The sequence below is a fragment of the Carlito syrichta genome, unplaced genomic scaffold (assembly GCF_000164805.1).
Source record: "Carlito syrichta isolate Samal-C Ts95f unplaced genomic scaffold, Tarsius_syrichta-2.0.1 Scaffold98143, whole genome shotgun sequence".
Classification (NCBI taxonomy): Eukaryota; Metazoa; Chordata; class Mammalia; order Primates; family Tarsiidae; genus Carlito; species Carlito syrichta.
In genome coordinates this window covers 96,356-118,431 of record NW_007042239.1, presented here as the reverse complement: position 1 = coordinate 118,431, position 22,076 = coordinate 96,356, and the positions used below count along the sequence as shown (strand labels likewise).

Below are 22,076 nucleotides of genomic sequence, written 5' to 3'. Positions count from 1 at the left end.
GAGTGGAAGGTATTTTCTTTTTTTCTTCTTGCCATTTAGAAAATTTTATTTTATTTTATTTTAAAGACATGGGGTACAATTCAGGGTTAGGTATACAAATGTTCATTATGCAGGTACCCTTGTTGATGAGGTGTGCCCCTTCCTCCCCTGGCAGTTTCCCTCAACTGCCAATCCCACCCCCCACTTCCCTGGCAGTTTCTCCCTACTGCCAATCCCTTTCTTATAGTATTATGATAAATGTTCAAGGTTCACTTATGAGTGAGAACATGTGGTACTCTGTTCTTTGTTTCTGTGATAGATCACTGAATATGATTGACTCTAAATCCATTCAAGTTGCTACAAAGTCCATATGTTTGTCCTTCTTTATGGCTACATAATATTCCGTTGTGTATATGTACCACATTTTTTTATCCAGTCCAGTTGGGAGGGGAGGACTGCAGCCTCACCCCACCCCACTGCCCCTCCTCCTGCCCTGCTTGGGACACTAGGGAGAGAGTGAAAGAGGTGGAAGCTCTGCAGGAGAGAGCAGATGAGAGGAACAATTACAGAGCCTGCCACAAGAGGGCAGGGTTTTTTTTTTTTTTCTTTTAACAATTTTTAATTTTCAATTTTTTAATTAAAACAATTTTGTTTGCCTATTTGTTAGTTCATCTATTTTAAAAATATTTTTCCTTTGTGCATGAATGTGTATGTGAGGGTTTGATCTGCATTTCCCCTTTTTTTCTTTTTCTTTTCTTTTTTTGTTTTCTGTTTATGTGTATATGTGAATGATTGAATGTTGATTGAGTGTTCATCTTCCAGTTTTTGTTCTTTTGTTTTTATTTTTTTTTTTAGTTTAAGATGTGTGTCAATATATATGTGAAGGTTCAATCAGAATTCCTTTTTTTTCCTCCTGATCTTTCTGTTTTTCTTCTCCACTCATTTTGTGCTAGGCATGTGTGTATGTGTTTAGTTTTCCTGGTTTTTTTTGTTGTTGTGTTTCACTTTGTTGTTATTCCAGTCTGTTTTGGGATGTGTGTATGTCTGTGTGTGTGTGTGTGTGTGTGTGTGTGTGTTCAGTTGTTTTTGCTTTGGTTTCTGCTTTCATTGTTCTGTGTCTTTTTTCTTTCTTTTATTTTTTAAGTTCTTATTCATCTTATTTCATTGTATTTTTCTGTGTGCTCCTCATTGCTGTCACTGTGTCTTTGACTCCAGGGATATACACACATACCCATTGCATCGTCATACAGAGTGATGGTGGGGAGCAGATCTCAGGGAACACATACCACAATCAGTGAACATTGTAATTTGCAAGTATTTTCTTAACAAATGAAAAAGCCATTTTCCCTGTCATTTGTGTAAGGTCAGTTTGAAGACTCAACATTCCTAGCTTGCCATCTCCAAAATTACTTTGTTTATCCTGCTTACTAAATTGCATAATCACACAAAGATTTTCAAGGCTGATATCAGTAATGTGTTCTTGTTTAAGACAGTTGACTGTCAGAAGTATAAGAATGTACAAAAAGACCCCTTTCTAAAAATACTTGGATACTTAATCTTTTTTATTCTTGTATTTAAAATCAGATTTTAACTTTTCAGTTAACTTTGTTCTAGTTTTATTTAAACATTAGGCAGACAAAGTAAGAGAATTCTCAGAAAAATATAGTTTAGCAGTGTGACTGCTGTTTCAATTTTAAATGGGACTTTGTGGATCTTTAGTAACTATTAGATTGTTGTTAATTTGTATGGTTGTTCTTATACACTATGAAACCAAAAGTAGTCATGAGTGTGGCCTTGTTGGCTGAACTTCTCTTAGCCCTGCGTGCTTCCTCAACATTTACACCCTTTGGCTGATCTCTGTCAATAGTCAGTTGAGGGCCCCAATTGGTAGTTCATGCAGGAAACTGTCATTTCTTCAGAATCTCGTTTGTTTTGTATTAGGGGAGTTTAGTTTGGGTAGTTCCCTCTGACCTTTCCCTTTCTGTCATTCCCTTGAGTTAATTTCATTTCAGGCAGACAGTGTTCCTTGCATACACTATTTTCCCTTGTTTATCTTAAGCTGTCTTCCTCTTTTGCTCACCAATAATAAAGACATTATGATTGCTAATAAACATGAGCAGTACTAGTAATATTAGACATAACAAAAAACTGGTGTCTTCAATATTCGACTTCCACAAAGAACTTCTAAGAATCTCTATAAGTCCCTTTTGGTGGCTATTTTTGTTTTCTTTCTTTCTTTTTTTTAAATTTCTCTTAGAAATTTCATTTGTCCTGGGGAACGGGAGGCAAGCCCTGCCTCCTCCTGAGAGGCCCACAAGCCTTCACTGTTTCCCATTGCCCTTGATGAGGCAGTTCATGTGCTTGGTGAACTCCAGGAAGGCCTTGAGCTAGGGCTGGGCCCTGAGATGAACCATGTAGGCTGAGAGCAGGGGAAACGCATCCAGGCAGCTGGGGGCCAGGATCTTGTGGATTAGCAACAAGTCCAGCAGGTTGTAGTTGAAGGAGATCTTGTTGCCCATGATGAAGGCCTGGCCTCCCTGGTGCTAGGACAGCAGGGTCTCAAAAGGCTTCAGGTGCCTGGGCAGTGCCTTCACATAGCCATCCTTGCCTGTCTCTTAATTGGTGTAGATGAGGCTGACATATGTGAGGTGGAGGTCCTTCACGCTGTCATTTACTATGTCCACCATGGATGCTTCCTGCTGGTCCTTCCCATACAACCCAAGGGTATCATTCAGTTGCCTCAGGATGGCATTGGACTGGTACAAAGTGAAGTCTCCGTCCTGGAACTTGGAAAGCTGCCCGTACAGACAGGCCTTGAGTGAGCCCAGGTGTCCTTAGTCACTACCTCCTACTTTCAGCTCTGGCCCTGTCTGCCAGCAGAATGCGCAGAGCCTCACAGTGCCTTCAAACTGGAAAAGAGACAATGGTGTAGGATGGTATCTTGCAGCAGGGATGGGAGCTTGGCCGGCTATTCTTAAAACTACTTTCCGAAATGCTGACATTAAGATGAAATCTTTAATTGAAATTTTTTGTGTATAACTATAAGAGTTGTAAGTTTTCCTCTCCATTGTGAGTGTAAGTTTTCCAACTCCAGTATAGATTTTATAGGCTTCTGTGGAGCAAACCTTATAGTCTTAAAGCACCATTTATAGTGTCTGTGGATAAAACACAGTAGGTGTTCCTAAACATTTTTAAATAGGCATTTGGAAAACTTGTGACTTGGGGACTATCTTTGCTCCTTTGTGGATTACAGTGTGATTGTTTTTATGTCACTTTAATGTCAGCAAAATGACCCAGGCCATTTGTTCTTTATTTTAATCTCCTCCTGTGATTTTAGTCCCTGAGCCCCTATGAGTACCTAGGGAAATACTCTTATAGGCATTTAGTTTGAGATAGTCTGCCAGTTTGTCCTTCTAAATGGTTGTTGTTGTTGTTTTTTTAATAAAAAAAAACCTTAGTTGTCTGAATAATTTTAAATAGTTATTATTTGTTGTAAAGCATTTTATTAATGGAAATGCAAAGCATGAAGCTGACCTCATATTCCTACCATACCAACAAGTAGAAATTTTTTCCTTTGTTTTTAGCTAGGTTATTTATTTAAAAGCATAATGCAGGTGTAATTGTGAAAAGGGCAGACTATATTTAATAATGAATTCTTCATAAAGAATTGGGATAATCTGACTGTATTTCTTAAGCAAAGTGAACAAATTTATTTAACTGTAAAATAGTATTTTCAGTGGCTAAAGGGGTATTGATAAGCATTTTGATTTCTATTATGTTGCTTTTTTTGTGACCAGTAGACATACCAGGGGATAAGATTTTTAATTATTTCATTTTTTAAAACTCTCTCTTTGGCCCTGAAAAATTTTTGATTTCACCCAAAAGACTATAAATAGACTTTATTTTATGTTAGTGGTTTTTTTTTTTTTTTGAGTTGTAGTCTCACTCTGTCACCCAGGCTGGAGGGCAGTGGCATGCTGGTCATGGCCACTGCAGCCTCTACCTGCTGGGCTCAGGCGATCCGTTTGCCTCAACCTTCCAAATAGTTGGAACCACAGGCCCGTGCCACTATGCCTGGCTAATTTTTTTTTTTTATTTTTATTAATCAATATTTTTTATTATGGCTTTGTGGGGTACAGTTAAGGGCTAGGTGTACAATTACGTTTCATTCAGGCACCCTGTTGATAAGAGGTGTTTTCCCATCCCCAGACAGATATTTGCTACTGTTAATCCCATCCCCCTCCCCCACCATAGTTTCCCAGTATCATCAGTCATTTTCTTATAGTATTACATTGAATGTTCAAGGTCCATTATATGAGTGAGAACATGTGATACTCGGATCTTTGTTTCTGTGAGAGATCATAATTTTGTTTTTTTTCGATTTATTGTAGAGACAAGGTCTAGCCAAGTTGTCCAGATTGGTCTCGAATCCCTGGGCTCAGGCAGTCCTCTAACCTCCGCCTCCCAGAGTGCTGGGGTTACAGACGTGAACCTGACTGTATTAGTGTATTTAAGAGCTGCTTGTTTTTCTGCTTTTCATGATAGAAGGACATAAAGTTTTTAGTGTATGGGACTAAAGAACAAGGTGACTAGAAGGAGGAATTTACCTGGTCACTAACTCTTCTCCCCAAAAAGCAAAAAGTCTTTCTTCAGGAAAGGGGGCTGTGGTAATTAATAGAGAATGGGGCTGCTTGTGGTTGATGATTCTTATAGAAGTGTCCTTTATGTTTGTATATATGTATGTACTTATTTTTTGCTTGAATTTTGATGGAAATTGAAGAGAAAAAGAGATTCAGATTTGGGGAAAAATTTCTATGACAGTAGGATATAGATAAAACTCAGTTTTATGTTTATTGCTATTCTTACCTGTTGTCAGTGTAGCCCTGAGATTGAATTGCGTATAATCTGAATATATGCATATATACAGAAGGTGCCAAAAAAGTACATGTTTTAAGAAAGGAAAAAACTGTGTTAAAATGGTAATGCTCAGTATCTACCGATAACAAAAGATGAACACAAGACACATTTTACTTCTGCAGTTACAAGAGGTAGTGGATTGCCTGAGCCCGCAGGTTCGAGACCCGCCTGGGCAACTTGGCGAGACCTCGTCTCTAGATCAATAAATCAAAAACTAGCCAGGTGTGGTAGCGCGCACCTGTAGTTCCAGCTACTGGGAAGGCTGAGGTGGAAGGATCGCCGGAGCCCAGCAGGTCGAGGCTGCGGTGGCTGGAAGTGGCCACTGCACTCCAGTCTGGGCGATAGAGTGAGACTCCAACTCAAAAAAAAAAACAACAAAATGTGCTCAAAGTGGTTACCATGAGTATCTATACATTTCTGATTATGGTGAACTAAAAGCAATACATAGATAACATCTCTTAAAATGTATATTCATTTTTTTGGCACGCTGGCACCCTTGGTATATAAATCTGAGGTCTGCTGGTGAGGAAAATGGCTAATTTTGTTCATATCCACTTGCTGGAGTTTTGCACAGTCACTGAAAATAATTATGGAGACTTTGGTAGAATGAAAAATGCTTTTAAAAGAGTTTCTGGGGGAATCAGAATATCATATAATGTGCATGGTGAATTCAGATATGTAAAATCCGTAGACAGACTGGAAATGAATGTTCAAGTTATGGTTATATTACAGTAGTGGAGGGACAACTTTTTTTGAACCTTTTAGTCTTGTGTTTTTGTGAAAATAAAAGAAAAAACTGCTAGAGAAAAGCATTAGAAGTATATTTTTCTTTTTATTTATTTTTTATTTTTTTGAGTTGGAGTCTCACTGTGTCACCGAGGTTAGAATCTAGTGGCATGCTCAGCCACCGCAGCCTCGACCTGGTGGGCTCAGGCCATCCTTCTGCCTCAGCCTTCCAAGTAGCTGGAACTACAGGCATGCACCACCATGCCCAGCTAATTTTTTGATTTATTGTAGAGACAAAGTCTTGTCAAGTTGTCTAGGCTGGTCTTGAACCCCTGGACTCAGACAATCCTCTTGCCTCTGCCTCCCAATGTGCTGTGCTGGGATTATAGGCGTGAGTCACTGTGCCTGGCTCCTTTTATTATTGATGTTTATAAGAATTCTGAGAAGTAGGAAATATATAGATTTACCCCCAGAGAGTCTACCTTTCATGTTCAAGAGACTGTGTCTTTAAACTGTTTCTTTTATGTTCAGCAGATTTCCAGCAAGCTCTCTATGAGTTGTCATACCATGTTATTAAAGGAAATCTGAAGCATGAACAGGCATCTAATGTTCTTAGTGACATTAGTGTAAGTATATATATTTTTAAAAGTTAATAATTGTTACATATCATTTTGCCTTTAATAGAAAGATCCTTGAAGTATATAATTTACATTTAATTTAATTCAGAATTATAATAGTGGATGTTGCTAAGCTATTTTTTCTAGACAGGAATAAAGATATTTAACTTATTTTTGTGTGGTTATGAGTAAATATTAGGTACCTAGGAAGGCAAAAAAGAAAAAGAAAAGTAAACAAAGCCTGCACTGTAATGAAATGAAGATACCATTAATAAAAATACTACCTCTAAAAAAGTGAATTGGCTAACATGTTTTTCACCCAGAAGAGAATAATGGGCCATTTTTGGTTTGTAGGTATGTTTAGAGATTAAATATATATTAAAAATTGAGGATTAAATTATTTTAAGTTGTGGTTGCTTAGTGCTAACATTTACTTACTATCAGTTTTCATCTGTTTGCTGTTTTAGAAAATATTAAATATATTTTTTTAACCTGTAAGTGGTTATTCTGTTTTACTCTTTCACTTACTGGAAGATTTAAGTTACATTCTGACCCGATACTTTTCATGGTGGCTTGGTATTTGAATTGGAAGATGGGTTGTCAAACTAAATTGTAAGCCAGTAGTTTAGCTTGAGGTTTTACAAGTGGTGTGCTATTCTTTTATTATTAGACTGGCTTTTAAACTTGTATATTAAGAAAATTATCTGTCCAATTCAGAACAACTTTTATAATAAGTATTATTAAGGTGGAACCTAGAGCTTCTTGGTCTCAGTATGAATTTCCCATTACTGTGTTGCTTTAAGCTTCTGTAGCCTTTTTCTGTTAAGGGAGGTAATCTATACAATTTTTGTGCTTTCCCAGAGGATAGTCTTAAGGAAATTCTAAGTTTGGCTGTTGTGATTTTCTACCCCATATCGGGGTGTGTTTGAGCAGTAAGAATTCAGTGAGTTTCCCTTTTATCTCTGAACTGTCCCCAGCTGATATCAGAGGCATTAATGTTGGAATAGACTACTTCCTTTTTTTTTCTTTGAGTCTCACCCAGTCTGGAGTGCAGTGTTGTGATCACGGCTTATGGCTGCTTAGACCTCCTGGGCTCAGGTGACCTCCTTCCACCTCAGTCTCCTGAATAGCTGGGGCTACAGGCACACACCACCATGTCTGGCAAATTTTGATTTTTTTTCATGGAGATCGGGTCTTGCTGTGTTGCTTAGGCTGGTCTTGAACTCCTGGGCTTAAACAGTTTTCTTGCCTCTGCCTCCTAAAGTGCTGGGATTACAGGTGTGAGCCATAGCACTCAGCCTGTTTCTTAAACAATGAATATTTTACGTCTTCATGTAGCCTGAGTACTTGCATATAAATATACATGGCCAGAGTTTTCATAGCTCTTAAGAAACTTGAGACTAAAATCTGATTGACAATTAAGGTTAACATTATTATAACTTTTTTTTTTGAGTTGGAGTCCCACTCTGTCACTCAGGCTGGAGAGTGCAGTGGTACGCTGGTACACTCACAGCCACCACAACCTCGACCTGCTGGTCTCAGACAGTCCTTCCATCTCAGCCTTCCAAGTAGCTGGAACTACAGGAGCATGCCACCACGCCTGGCTAATTAAAAAAAAAAAATTTAATTGTAGAGACAAGATCTCGCCAAGTTGCCCAGGGTTAGTTGCAATCCCCTGGACTCAGGCAATCCTTTCAATTCGGCCTTCCAAAGTGCTGGGATTATAGGTGTGAGCCACCACGCCCGGCAGACAATTAAGGTTATTTCATTCTGTAGATTGAACATTGGCATAGGTTTTAATTTGTTTATGGAATTGGTTTCTGATTCTTTCTCCATTTATTGAGAATGAATAGTCCAAATGAACTTTATGGATGTGTATTTGTCTTAGCTTCTGCTTTCTTTTGAGTACTTAGTGTTATATAGGCAGCTTGATTGTCTTTGTTAGGACTTTCTTGTAGTGCTATACCAATATATTTGCCACAGAAATGTATCTTACACATTTCCTTGCAGCTGCCAGTTTTTTTCTTTAGAATTTCTTTCTTTTAGTTTCTGAAAATAGGCTAATTTTAGGGTTGCTGTGCTGCCAGCAAACTACTAATTGTAATAATTGAACTATGTTCCTTACTAATGGAAACCGGCTCTAAAATTGAGCATTGGAATGGTAAGTCAGGAGACAAATCTAGGATAATGCTGAAGTTTTCATTCAGAAATGAGAGAATTTGGGATAGTTTTCTCCAAAGGCTACAAACAAGAGTGAATAAAGAAAATCAAGATAGATTTGGTAATTATTTTCATGTTCAGAGAATCTTGAGTTACAGAACAACTAGTGACTGCTTTTGTATTCTTAAGATTTCTTCTGATACCTCCATGATTTTTGCACAGATCAAGTGTTGACTGAGGCATAAGCACAACATTTAAAGTTTTGGATGAAAAATGTATGATTTTTATCCCCTAAAACGTTCTTAAAAGCTGTCGCCTCATCTCCATTCTCACTGTTATGTTTGTTGCCCTCCTAATATTTTGCTTATTCATTCAAATAACTACTGAAGTGTATACTAGAGAGGAAGAAAGGTTTCAAATCAGGAACATCAGCTTCCACCTTAGAAATTAAAAAAAGGAGCAAATTAAACCAACGGCAAAAAGAAAGGAAATAATGAAGATGAGAGAGGAAAACAGCAAAGTAAAAAACAGAAAACAATGGTTACAAAACAGTGAAACCAAAAATAAGTTCATTGGGAAGATTTTAAAAAATTTATAAACTTCTATCTAGGTTAACCAGAAAAAAGAGAGCAAATACAAAAATTACCAATATCAGGAATAAGACAAGGGACATCACAAGATATTCAACAAATACCAAAATGATCATAAGAAGACATCATAAGCAACTTTATGACAATAAGTTTGACAAATACACTGAAAGACACAGCATACCAAAACTCATGCAAGAAGAAACAGGTAATCAGAATAGCCCTATATCTATGAAACTGTAGTGTAAAACATTACCACAAAAAAACCCTGGCTCAGGTGAATTACTAATGAGTTTGAATAAATATTCTTAAAATAAATAATAGCAATTCTACACAAAATCTTCAGGAGAAATGAAGGGAAGGGAATACTTCCTTAACACAGTCTATGAGGTCAATATTATTTGATATCACCAGGCAAAGATATTAAAAGAAAAGAACACTAAAAACCAGTATCCCATCCAGTACACAAACACAGATGCAAAAAGTCTAAACAAATTTTAAGAACTTGAATTCAACAACATAAAAAAAGTAACGACAACAATGATGACAACAAAAAAATCGATCACAACCAAGTGGGAATCCAGGGTTGAGTTAACATTTGAAAATCAATCAATGTAATTCACGTATTTAAAAAAAAAGAAAAATGTGCCATTTTTAACAGTCGTTCTTTCGGTAGGTGTGAGGTACTCTAAATTGCAGTGGTTAGAAAACATGAAACTTCATGGAAAAATGTTACTCATTTGTTCTCCTTAATATTTTCTAAGGTGCTTGTTTAGGTTTTTGTTTTTTATCAAGTTACTTCATGGTGGATATTTAACATTTTTTCTAACCATTATCTTCCTTTTTGTATTTTCTCTGTATAATGTCAATAATTTTAATATTTGCTAACAATGATGTTGGGATTTTATTAGTTTTTAAGTTTCACTTAAGAGTGTTAATTCTGATACCATAATGCTTGCTGTGTGCTATTCTGGTATTTACTGTAATTATAATTTGAAAATTAGGAATTTCGCGAGGATATGCCCTCCATTCTTGCTGATGTATTCTGCATATTAGGTAAGTATTAAGCATTTATTTCACCTGTAACTTATGTTGTTTGGTAAATTAATGTAATGTCTTAAATATAATGTTTTAAACTAAGAATTTTACAAATGTTTCTGCCAATTTAGAAGCAAATTGTTTCTTTATGGCAAATATAGTATTATAAGTCAAATGTCATCATAATCATGATTTATAAACTAGCTTTAGGCCAGGCATGGTGGCTCATGCCTGTAATTCTATCACTTTAGGAGGTGGAGGTGAGGGGATTATCTAAGTCCAGGTGTTTGAGACCAGCCTGGGCAACTTGGTGAGATCTCTACAGCAAATCAAAAAATTAGCTGGCCATGGTGGTGTGCATACCTGTAGTTCCAGCTACTTGGAAGACTGAGGTAGAAGGATCCTCTGAGCCCAGAGGTCGAGGCTGTGGTAGCCATGATTGTGTCTCTGTACTCTAATCTGGGCAAAGGAGTGAGACTTTGCCTCAAAAAAATAAAGAAAAATAAAAAATAAACTAGCTTTAGAGTATAGTTCAAATGGAAATTTTGACATTGTATATTTATATAAATTTGAACTAAAAAAGCCAAATTTGCTGATGTCAAGTTAATCTGACTTATTGAGATTTTAGTAGCCAAATAATCTTATTCAGTGCAGGTTTTCAATGAATGATGTCAGAATCTTAAACTTAGGCCATTTAAGAGATATTTACTTTGATTCTTCTTAATTTTAGAAAGAGCAAGAAGAACCAAAATAATTAAAATTACTTTTGTTTTGAGGATGAGGAACCAGCTTTGGAAATAGCAACTTCTCTATTTGTTCAGAATAAATAAGAATTCATGCAAGATAAAAAAGTTTTATTTCTTTGACTTGGAACAAAATGTAGTGTCCCCTCCATAAGAAGCACTGGATTTTTACAAAAAGACATATTACAAATTTATTTCTCTAATTTTAGATCTGGATTAAAATAACTGTGAGCACAGTTTTCCCCATCAGTCTTGTACTTTTATACCTGTAAATCTAATGGAAAACATTGCCAGACATTATCATGTTCACTTTAAAGTAAGACTTATCCTTTGAAGGTTTGTAGAACCGGAATGAATTATTTTAGTTCATTAATCTTAATTCCTAGAGTTAGATAAATTATTAAAATGTCTTACTGAGACCCTAGAGTTTGGTTTCAACAAATATAAGTGCTGGTGCTTCATCCTTTAGCTGTTTCAGACTTCATAACAGTTGTAATATTGGGAACAGGTCAAAATATGTGCAAGGCTGGGCACAGTGGCTCACGTATGTAATCCCAGTACTTTGAGAGTTCGAGACAGGAGGATTACTTGAGCACAGGAGTTCGAGATCAGCCTAGGCAACATAGCGAGACCTTGTTTCTACAAAAAATGAAAAAAAAATTAGCTGGGCATGGTGGCATGAAACCTGTAGTTCCAGCTACTTGGGAGGCTGAGGCGGAAGTGTCGCCTGAGCCGGGGAAGTTGAAGCTGTGGTGAACCGTGATGATATACTACACCTTCAACCTGGGTTATAGTGAGATCCCAACTAAAAAAAAAAGTATGTATACTGTGAATGATAAATGAAAAGAGTAAACCACTGATGCGATGACCATATGTCCCAGGTTTTTTTTTTGCCTGACACAGTACTAATAATAATTATTATTTGAGTCATGGTCTCACTCTGTCACCCATGCTGGGTGCAGTGGCATGATCATGGCTCACCACAGTCTCTACATCCTGGGTTCAGGGAATCAATCCTTTCATTTCAGCATTCTGAGTAGCTGAGACTATAGGCATGTGCCACCATGCCTGGCTAATTTTTTGATTTCTTGTAGAGAGGAGGTCTTGCTATATTTCCTAGGCTTTCTGGCATAATTATTAATAGTACCCTCTTTCACTCTCAGATCTATCCTGGTTAGGATGTTAGAGTATATATGTTTATGCTATCTATTGGATTGATTTTATGCCAACCAAAAATCCTTTAAAGCTTAATTTTTGAATCAGGCAATAATGCTACTACATTACTTTACAAACAAATATATTTTGCAATTAAATATAACATGAAACAAGTTTCAATTAAAAAAAATGTTCTTACTACAAATTTGTAAGACTGAAAAATTTGTAGGTAACCTTTTTAAGATGCCGTTGTTCCTTGATAGTGACAGAAGTATATTTTATGTCTTTCTTTGGGTAATCATCAGTTATGAGCTTACTAGTTGTAGTAATTTCTTTACTGACTTATTTTATTAGGTTCTATTTCCCTTCATAGTTAGTTAGTAATATGAATTATTGTTACAAGTCATTGCTTTTTACTAGTAACATGAATTTGTGAAGATGATGTTTGGTTGCTCCTGGGAAATTTCTTTTAGCCTACCTAGTCCATTTTTACAAGCAAGATTAGGAGGTAAAGTTGGAAAGAGGATTTTTCTCACTTGCCCCCTTACTCACCTACCCCCATCCTTGGCAGAAAAATAATGACCCAAGAGTGACCCCAGATCAAGATAGGGGAGGGGGAGAGGAGTAAGAATGTGAGCTGTCTGTAATAATGATGATGATGATGAAAACAATAATGATTATAACAATGGGTAGAAATAAAACTGGTGTTAATTTTGGATCACTTTCTGTATTCTAGGCATTGTGTTAAGCATTTAATTTCATTTTAATCTTTACAGAAACTTCTCTAAAGTAGGTGTACAGATCAGAAAAATGAGGTTCAGACAAGTGTGGTGATTTTTCATGGCCACAAAATCAGTAAGGCAGAATTTGAACCTGGATACCTTTGTCTCCACAGCTCATGGTTTTTTTTTTTTATCAAGTTGTCTTTCTAATATGTTCAGAGTTAAAAGGAAAATCAGTGCTGCACTTTCCAGGTTAAGATAGCAATTTTTCTTTAACAGACTAATCATGTGTGGGTGAAGGGGCATGAGAGCTATAGTAACCTGAAAAAGGGGAGTCTGCTATAACCTGATACACTGGTGAGACTTCTGAGCCGGAGTAGGTAATTGGTGATATTTTGGGGCTAGAATTGGAAATGGCTGAGGGCTTTTTAGTAGAATCATAGGGGAAATTAAAGAGATTTTATTTCTGATAGAGAATTCAGGGAGAACAAATGAGTTTTTTAGAATGGTGTTATGAGTTAAAACAAAAAGAATGAAGTGAAAGTATGATTGATATAATAGAGTCCTATACTAATTGTTGAGACAGCTCAGCTAAGAAATTTACTGAGATCCTATTAAGCATTTCCTAACATGATCAGAACCTAAGAGAAGGATGTCTTACTCAGGTCAGGTGGTTGATAGGAGAACAGACTTGACTTGAAGAGGAAGAGGATGAATCTGCTACCACGTGCCCTGTTCTTAGGGACCTTGAGGGTAGTAGATCTGAGGGTCTTCTGGGTCCTTGAGTCCACATAAATGTTGGATAAAAGAATGAGCCCAGTTTAGTCCCAGCTCTTTAAGATCTGTATCCTTGAAGTTCTAGGCTGAGGAGGAACCAGAAAATCAGATAATAGGTCAATAACCTGGGAGTCCCTGGAAAGGATTGATAGATACACAGGGATTAAAAATCTTATTGAGAAATTGAGATTGTATTGTAATTGACATTGCATAAATTACTCCCTGAAATTACACCCTTAATATTTCCTGACTGGGTGCTTAGCTATAAAGGCCAGGATATGGAAAAATGGCAGCTGTCCAAGAAGGGAAAGTGAAGGGCCAGGAACACGTGGATATATTTGATGATAAATTCCCTTTGTTTTTTGATGCTTGGTGTTGTCAGTAGAACACGTAGAGGACAATTTCTTTTTACTTCACTAAAACTGGTGTTTTTTTTTTTTTTTTTACAGTGCATTCTAAATTATCAGTTGACTTTAAAAACTGGTTAATAGTACTTTACAAACAGGTTCATAGTACATAATTAGTTAAAGCAATAATCCTGAGATCATCTGTGTTTACCAATCCTGGTTGAGTTTTTTTTGGTACTTGGCATTTTAGCATTCATTGTTTTATTTCTTCTGCACCTCAGATCAGAAAATTGCTTGATAATTTTCTGAATAATTTACTGAAACTCAGGGTCTCAGTATTTATTTATTTAGAGTTGAAGTTTCATGCCATCACCCAGGCTGGAGCAGTGGCACGCTCACGGCCACCCCAGCATTGACCTGCTGGGCTCAGGTGATCCTTTTGCCTCAGCCTTCCAAGTAGCCAGAACTACAGGCACACACCACCACACTTGGCTAATTTTTTCATTTATTGTGGTCTTGCCAAGTTGCCCAGACTTGTCTTGAATCCCTGGGCTCAGGCAGTCCTCTTGTCTTGGCTTCCCGATGGGTCTGAGTTTTTATATCAGGAGGAAAATGAAAAAAAATGAGGATAAATTTTGTTTGTTGACTAGAATTATAATTCAAGATAGGATGTTAAAAATCACTTTTTTGGTTGAGTCGATGTCTCACTGTCACCCAGGCTGGAGTGCAGTAGCACAATCACGGCTCACTGTAGCCTCGACTTCCTGGGCTCAGGCAATCCTTCAGTCTCAGCCTTATGTAGCTGGGACCACAGGCATGTACTACCACACTTGGCTAATTAAAAAAAATTTAATTGTTGCCTAAACTGGTAAAAATATCTTTTGATACTGTCTTTTCATAGGGTTGGTGACCAGGTAGCTTGGTTTAGAACACTAGTTTGTCCAAGGTGGCCAGGGTCAAGGATTTGATTGTCAGGAGTATTAGGATTTTTTTTTGGGTTGGAGTCTCACTCTGTCACCCAGATTGGAGTGCAGTGGCCGCTCCCGGCCACCGCAGCCTCCACCTGCTGGGCTCTGGCGATCCTTCCGCCTCAGCCTTCCAAGTAGCTGGAACTACAGGCGCGCGTTACCACGCCCAGCTAATTTTTTATTTATTGTAGAGATGAGGTCTCACCAAGTTGCCCAGGTGGGTCTCGAACCCGAGGGCTCAGGCAATCTACTCACTTCAGCCTCCCAAGGCATGGGATTACAGGCTGAGCCACCGAGCCCGGCTAATATTAGGATATCTTGAGTCAGAAGAGATCTTTGTCACCTAGTTCAACTTTCTACCAAAAGAATCTCTCTTTTTTGCATCTATGACAAATGGTCATTTAAACTTTGAATTTTTTTTTTTTTTGAGAACAGCATTTTTTTTTACTGATAAAGTTTTTTTTAAAAGTTTTTTTTGTAGAGACAGGGTCTTGCTGGCTTCCCCAGCTGGTCTTGAATTCCTGGCTTCAAGTGATCCTTCTACCTCAACATCCCAAAGTACGTAGAATGTGAGCATGAGCCACCATGCCTGACCAAGAACCGATTTTTTTTTTTTAAAGCTTTGTTGCTTTCATCGCCACAAGGGATAATTCCAGTCTTATTGACCTACCATTTTCTGGATATGTCATAGGTCACAGGGTCAAGCCTCCAGTTTCAGGAGAAATAAAACATTTGTATGTATATGAAGGACATCTCATGTTACCGTAGTTTTAAATTTTTCTGAATTTAGATTGAGGCATTTTAAAATTGACTTATTTTAAAGAAAATAAGTATTTTAGTGCTAGAGTGAGTCTGAAAAGGAACCAAACTTTCATCTTTTTCTTCTTCATTATAGATATTGAGACAAATTGTTTAGAAGAAAAAAGTAAGAGAGACTATTTTACACAGTTGGTATTAGCATGTTTGGTAAGTTTTAAACAATATTTTTTCCTTTTTAAAATTTGTATTGAACTGTTGTAATCTTAGTTAATTATGATAATGGAGGAAGATATTAACATTCACTTGACTATTCATTGTAAGGTGAGATTTGGGAGATTTGAACTTTGAAATGGAATGTTTTGTCAATTTAGACATGCTTTTGTATGAAATAAGCATGTTACCATATAACTTAAACTATACATATAAGGCATTCAGTGATATTTCTGATCTGGTAAGTTCCTAACTAAGAAAAAGAGAAGCATCTCTAAAGTAAGTACAAATGATTGTAGATAGCTTTTAAACTGAAATTGTTTTCATAAACTCTTTATTTGGCAAGGAAAAAAGAATGGAGGTAGTTTAAAAAGGATAAATTTTAGAACTTGTAATCATTGTCTAGTAAACCATTTTATATTTATAAATTTAGAACCAAGCAGAATTGGCATTACTCAAACTGGGAGAATATCCTTGTCTTTGCTGTACTTGAATTTGACTTATAGTAGAAACTAAAGAAAGTAAAAGTGCTGTATTATGTGAAAATTCAGTTAAGACAAGCTCAGTGAGAATATTTTTTGTAGTTTTTGCCATTTGTAGACTGAACAAACAGCATGTATGTAATTTTTTAGTGAATTTTTTGAGAAAGTTGTTTATTATATATTTTGATATTTGGAGAGCCACTTTTGTTAAATTGAAGTTCAAACATTTTTGTAAATTATAAGTTTATATATATATATATATATATATATATAATGTGACTTCTGTATTCTTATTTGGGAAAAATTATTTTAAATATATTTAAGATTGTGGATGCATAGTTGGAATGCTAAGAAATAAATGACCTTTAATATTTTTTAATACAGTATTTAGTTTCAGACACAGTTCTAAAGGAACGTTTGGATCCAGAAACGTTGGAATCATTGGGACTCATCAAACAATCACAGCAATTCAATCAAAAGTCAGTTAAAATCAAGACAAAACTTTTGTAAGTACTTGTATCTTATATTGCAGATCAAGTAGCTGAGTATATTTTTTATTTCTTATTTTGAATGTTAGCAGTTTCTAAAGGCACGTTGATTATTTTTGTTTGTGGTTAGCATGTCTTGTATTTTTTGCCTTCTAAAAGTAGCCTATGATTTACTTGTGAGCTTTACCTGTGCAAAATCATTGTTAATTTTGTCCATATTCAAAGTTAAAGTAATATTCAGTGCTTTCTCTATTAGTAATAAAATTATTTATGACTATGGTACTTGGTATATTCTTGGTCAGTGATAGAAATAGTGGTAAGTTAATGTTCCTTTATAGTAAGAATATATTTTTCTTATGTTACTGGTTTTCTCCCATGTAATTAATATTGGGGTTCTCATATGAACCACTGTAATTTTCTACACTAAAAGGTACACGGAGGTAAAATTTCAACAACTATTCTTATGATTGTTGTAAATTGGGGATAAGTTGGAGATAATTCAATAAGAAGACTACAGTACTCAGTGCAAGCTTGATAATTGAAATTGATTTTATCCCCTTAATGATATTTATCTGATTTCAGTTATAAGCAGCAAAAATTTAATTTGTTAAGAGAAGAAAATGAAGGTTATGCCAAGCTGATTGCTGAATTGGGGCAAGATTTATCTGGAAATACTACTAGTGATTTAATCTTAGAAAACATCAAGTCTTTAATAGGTAAGACATATTTCTATAAAGTATGTGTTATTAAGGTAACAAGTTTTTTTTTAGTTACTAACAGTAACTGGATTTATTGTTTGTTTTGTTTGTTTTATTTTAAAGATGTGGGGTGCAATTCAGGATTAGGCACATAAGTGGTCATCGTATAGATGAAATTTGAACCTTTGGTCCCCACTTTGCCTGATTTGAGGTTTGAGATCACATACCCTTGTTGATATTATGTCCCCTCCTCCCACCCCCTCAGCAGTGTCCTGCTATTGCCAATCCCTTTCTTATAGTATTATGGTAAATGTTCAGGGTCCACTTATGAGTGAGAGCATGTGTTACTCAGTTCTTTGTTTCTGTGATAGATCACTGAGTATTATAGACTCTAAATCCCTCCAAGTTGCTGCAAAGTCCATAATTTTGTCCTTCTTTATGGCTACATAATAGTTCATTGTGTATATGTATCACACTTTTTAAAAAATCCAATCCACTTTCAATGGGCGGAATGGTTAGTTCCATGTTTTCGCTATTGTGAATAGTGCTTCAGTAGACATGTATGCACAGGTATCTTTTTTGTAGAATGATTTTAGTTCCTCTGGGTATATTCTCAGAAGGGGGATTGCTGGATTGTATGGAAGGTCGATTTTGAAATCTTTTAGAAATTGCCACATTGTTTTCCACAGAGGTTGTATTAATTTATACTCTCACCAACAGTGTAGAAGCATTCCCTTTTCCCTGTATCCTCTCCAGCATCTCAGCATCTGTTTTTTTTTTGTTGTTTTTTTTTTTTGAGTTGGAGTATTACTTTGTCACCCAGACTGGAGTGCAGTGACCGCTCCTGGCCACCGCAGCCTCGACCTCCTGGGCTCTGGCGATCCTTCCGCCTCAGCTTTCCAAGTAGCTGGAACTACAGGTGCGCACTACTACGCCCGGCTAATTTTTTGATTTATTGTAGAGGTGGGATCTTGCTTGCCCAGGCGGGTCTCGAACCTGTGGACTCAGGCAATCCACTCACCTCAGCCTCCCAAAGTGCGGGATTACAGGGTGAGCCACCGAGCCAGGCTTTTTTTTTTTTTTTAATTATTGATGATGGCCACCCTGACTGGAGATAGGTGGTATCTCAGTGTGGTTTTGATTCGAATTTCTTTGATGATTAGTGAGGCCGAGCATTTTTTTAATATATCTGTTGGCTGCTTGTATTCTTCTTTTGAGAAGTGTCTATTCATATCTTTTGCCCACTTTTTAATAGGGCTGTTTGTTTTTTTTCCTTTTGGCACATTTGAATTCCTTGTAGATCCTGGATGTTAGGCCTTTGTCAGATATACAGTTGGCAAATATTTTTTCCCATTCCATGGAGTGTCTCCCCATTCTCTTGATGGCTTCTTTTGCTTTGCAGAAGCTTCTCAGTTTGATGAGATCCCATTTGTCTGTCTTATCTCTTACGGTGTGGGCATTTGGGGTTGTCTATTGCAATTTCCCTAAGGGCGTCTCCTGCGTTTTCTAAGATTCTTATAGTGTGAGGTTTTACGTTTAGGTCTTTGATCCATTTAGAGTTGATTTTTGTGTATGGTGATAGGTAGGGTTCTGTTTCAATCTTTTGCATGTGATTAGTTTTTCCATCACCATTTACTGACTAGGTTCTCCTCTCCCAAGTGGTTATTGGTGGAGACTTTGTCGAAGGTGAGTTGGTTGAGAAATTGAGGTTTTGCTTCCAGAACCTCTATCCTGTTTCATTGATCTATATGCCTGTTCTTGTATCAATACCAGGCTGTTTTGATTATAATATGCTTTTTAAAGTGTTGGAGACTATTCATAAAGACAAAATGAGTACATTTCATATACCTTTTTTCAATTAAGAAATGAAAGAAGCGTCTAACTTGTACTTTTAATATTTTATTAGTAATTATAAAATTTGGCATGATATTTATGAGAAATCTTTTGAACTTGGTTAGTCGGGTCTTAACGCTGTTGCCAGGCTAGAGTGCAGCGGCATGATTTTGGCTCACTGGAGTCTTGCTCCTGGGCTCTGGGAGTCCTTCTGCCTCAGCCTCCCGAGTAACTGGGACTACAGGCATGTGCCACCATGCCTGGTTAATTTTTAATTTAATTTAATTTTTTGTAGAGATGAAGTTTCACTTTTTTGCCCAGACTTGTCTTGAACTCCTAGGCTCAAGTGATCCTCTTGCCTCGGCCTCCCAAAGTGCTAGTACTACAGGTGTGAACCCCTATGCTCAGCCTGAAAATACCTTTACAAGGGACTTTGATACATGTTTTTATCATTACAAAAACCTTTAAAAGTAAGTGCAACAGATGTTGTAAGAGTATAACAGATAGAAAAATATCATTCTCCCTACTTTTTTGTTTTTTTTAGTAGGAGTCTCTGTCGCCCATGCTGGAGTACACTGGCACACTGATGGCCACCGCAGCCTTGACCTGCTGGGCCCAGGTGATCCTTCTGCCTCAGCCTTCCAAGTAGCTGGAACCACAGGTGCATACCACCACACCCAGCTAATTTTTTGAATTGTTGTAGAGATGAGGTCTCATCAAGCTGCCCAGGTTGATCTTGAACCCCTGGATTCAGACTATCTTCTTGCCTTGGCCTCCCAAAGTGCTGGGATTACAGACATGAGCCGCTGTGCCCAGCTCCCTACCTTTTAAATAGAATTTTTGTAGCATTATCCTTTTCTTTTTATTTGCATTGATTGTTTGGATGAAGTTGTTGACCTCTACAGAAAAGAGGATTGAGCGCTAGAAAAATAGGGTAATCTTGATCTTCCAAGGGTGGAGACAATTTTTGGTATTATTTGTTAGGTGTTGTACTATCTTACAGAATAGTTTGCAATACCTAGGTATCTTAGATTTTGAGACCTGCTAGAGAAATCATATTTCCTGCCTCACTGGTTATATCTCAGGAGTGCTTATCTTCAGGTTCTTGGTTCTCTCTCTCTCTGTTTTTGGAGTTTGTATATAACTAAGGAAGAGAGAAGAGGTGTTCCATCTTTGTCACCTTCCTCCAATGCTTTGTTTGGGAACCCAAATGAAATTATATTTACTATAATCATCCTTGTTCTTTCCAACAAGTAAGGCAGCTTTTAGTTTAAATTTACCCTTTTTTTTTGAAGTTAATCTAGTCCTGGCAGCTGATCTGCTTACTTTCTTTGCTACTTTCTCCCATTGTCAATGTAACATCACAACTGGTGGTGAGACGGAAGGTAGTCAGAGGCTGGCTGGGTAGATAGAAAGGGAGGGTCTCCAGGAGAAGTAACACCTGCAGAAACACCCCTACACCACCCCTGTTATTTAACTAGCAATTGCAAATATGGTTTAGAACATCCTCTTAAGGATTTTTTGTCATTCGGATGCAGGGCCAATAGCTCAACTAAATGACCTAACTTAACCTAAGCTTATTATAATATCATTGACATGATATTTGCATTGTGGTTTTAACTCCCTTCACCCAGTGGGCTTTTCTGATAATCAAGATGGAGTAACTTTGGATAATGGCATGCATGCACAATAAAGGCTAGGAAACAGCTAGGAAGTTGAGAGGCAGGTAAGATGCAAATGAGAAGAACACCCCTAGAAAGGAGAGAGGAAAACACAGAGTACTCCCCCATTGCTAGTAACCCATTTCGGGTCCTCTCTCTTTTTTTTTGAAAGCTTTCTATTGTTTAATAAACTCCTTCACTCATACTTCGGTGTCCACGCTCCTCAACTTTCTTGGTGATAAGACATGAATTCGAGGATCTAAGCTTAACAGCACAGTTGAAAATTCCTGCAACAGTGATACCCTAGGGCTCTGGGACTTTTACTTACCTGTATGGCAGTGACTCATTTTTCAGTATTTTCTTGTGGGTGTGTTCCTTTCTGTTCTTGCCAGGGAAGGCTCTACATTTATCCTGAAGTATTTTTTAATCTAGCTTGAGGAGCTTGTCAGTATTGCTTTGCTATTTAGGTTTGTCTTTCCTTGCATGCTGTCAGGTACTTAGTTAAGATAGTATTCCCCACATGAAGATTCTGTGCTGTGTAAGCTCAATTTTTTAAAACACTTTATCTTCTTTTTTGTTGACATCTAACTTTCTTCTCTCTCTCTCTCTTTTTTTTTTGGTCCTTGTGACTTTATATGTTTTTTATTCCTTTGTTATTTTGAGAACACTTCAAAGAGGGATTTTCTTGAAACCATTCTGGAAAATGTACACTACTTACTTTCTGCTTGTACTTTGCTCTTGTAGAGATCAGGTTACGTTACTATTTCTGAAGAACAATGTGTCAGTTACAGTTGCAAGCTCATGACTCACATGGATATTCCATGAGTATACACAATTTGATTTCTTGGGCTAAACCTTTGTTCTAACCTATCAAGCATACTATGGTGGAATGCCAGGCCAGAAGCACCCAAATGTCACATTTTCAGTGAAGCTTTCCCTGGCTACCCCTGTCAACACTCCCTATTGTTCATTGATTGTTTTTCTTTTTAGCACTTTTCACCATATGATATATTCTGTATCTACTACTCCCACCATGTGAGCTCCATGAAGACTGGGTTTTTTTGGGGTTTGTTTTGTTTAGTACCTTATCATTGGTGTCTTATATGTAAATGCTAAATAAATACTGGATGAACAATGAATGAATTCTTTCCCCCTTTCTTGTATAGTTTATAGTGATTCTTAGCCTCTTTTTTCTGACATGGAGAAGTT

General features: G+C 36.9%; 1 protein-coding gene and 1 pseudogene across 2 annotated transcripts in view; one reads left to right on the top strand and one right to left on the bottom strand.

Annotated features, from left to right (window-relative positions):
• THOC2 (THO complex 2) overlaps positions 1 to 22,076 on the top strand; it is a 131,622-nt gene that overhangs the window by 28,654 nt on the left and 80,892 nt on the right. For both annotated transcript variants that reach the window (XM_008063157.2, XM_021714909.1), the window contains exons 3-7: positions 6,157 to 6,248; positions 9,991 to 10,042; positions 15,632 to 15,702; positions 16,572 to 16,693; positions 17,258 to 17,391. In XM_008063157.2, the coding sequence (XP_008061348.1) occupies positions 6,157 to 6,248; positions 9,991 to 10,042; positions 15,632 to 15,702; positions 16,572 to 16,693; positions 17,258 to 17,391 (471 nt within the window). The remainder of the gene's footprint in view (positions 1 to 6,156; positions 6,249 to 9,990; positions 10,043 to 15,631; positions 15,703 to 16,571; positions 16,694 to 17,257; positions 17,392 to 22,076) is intronic.
• On the bottom strand, positions 2,301 to 4,898 carry LOC103265506 (annotated as a pseudogene).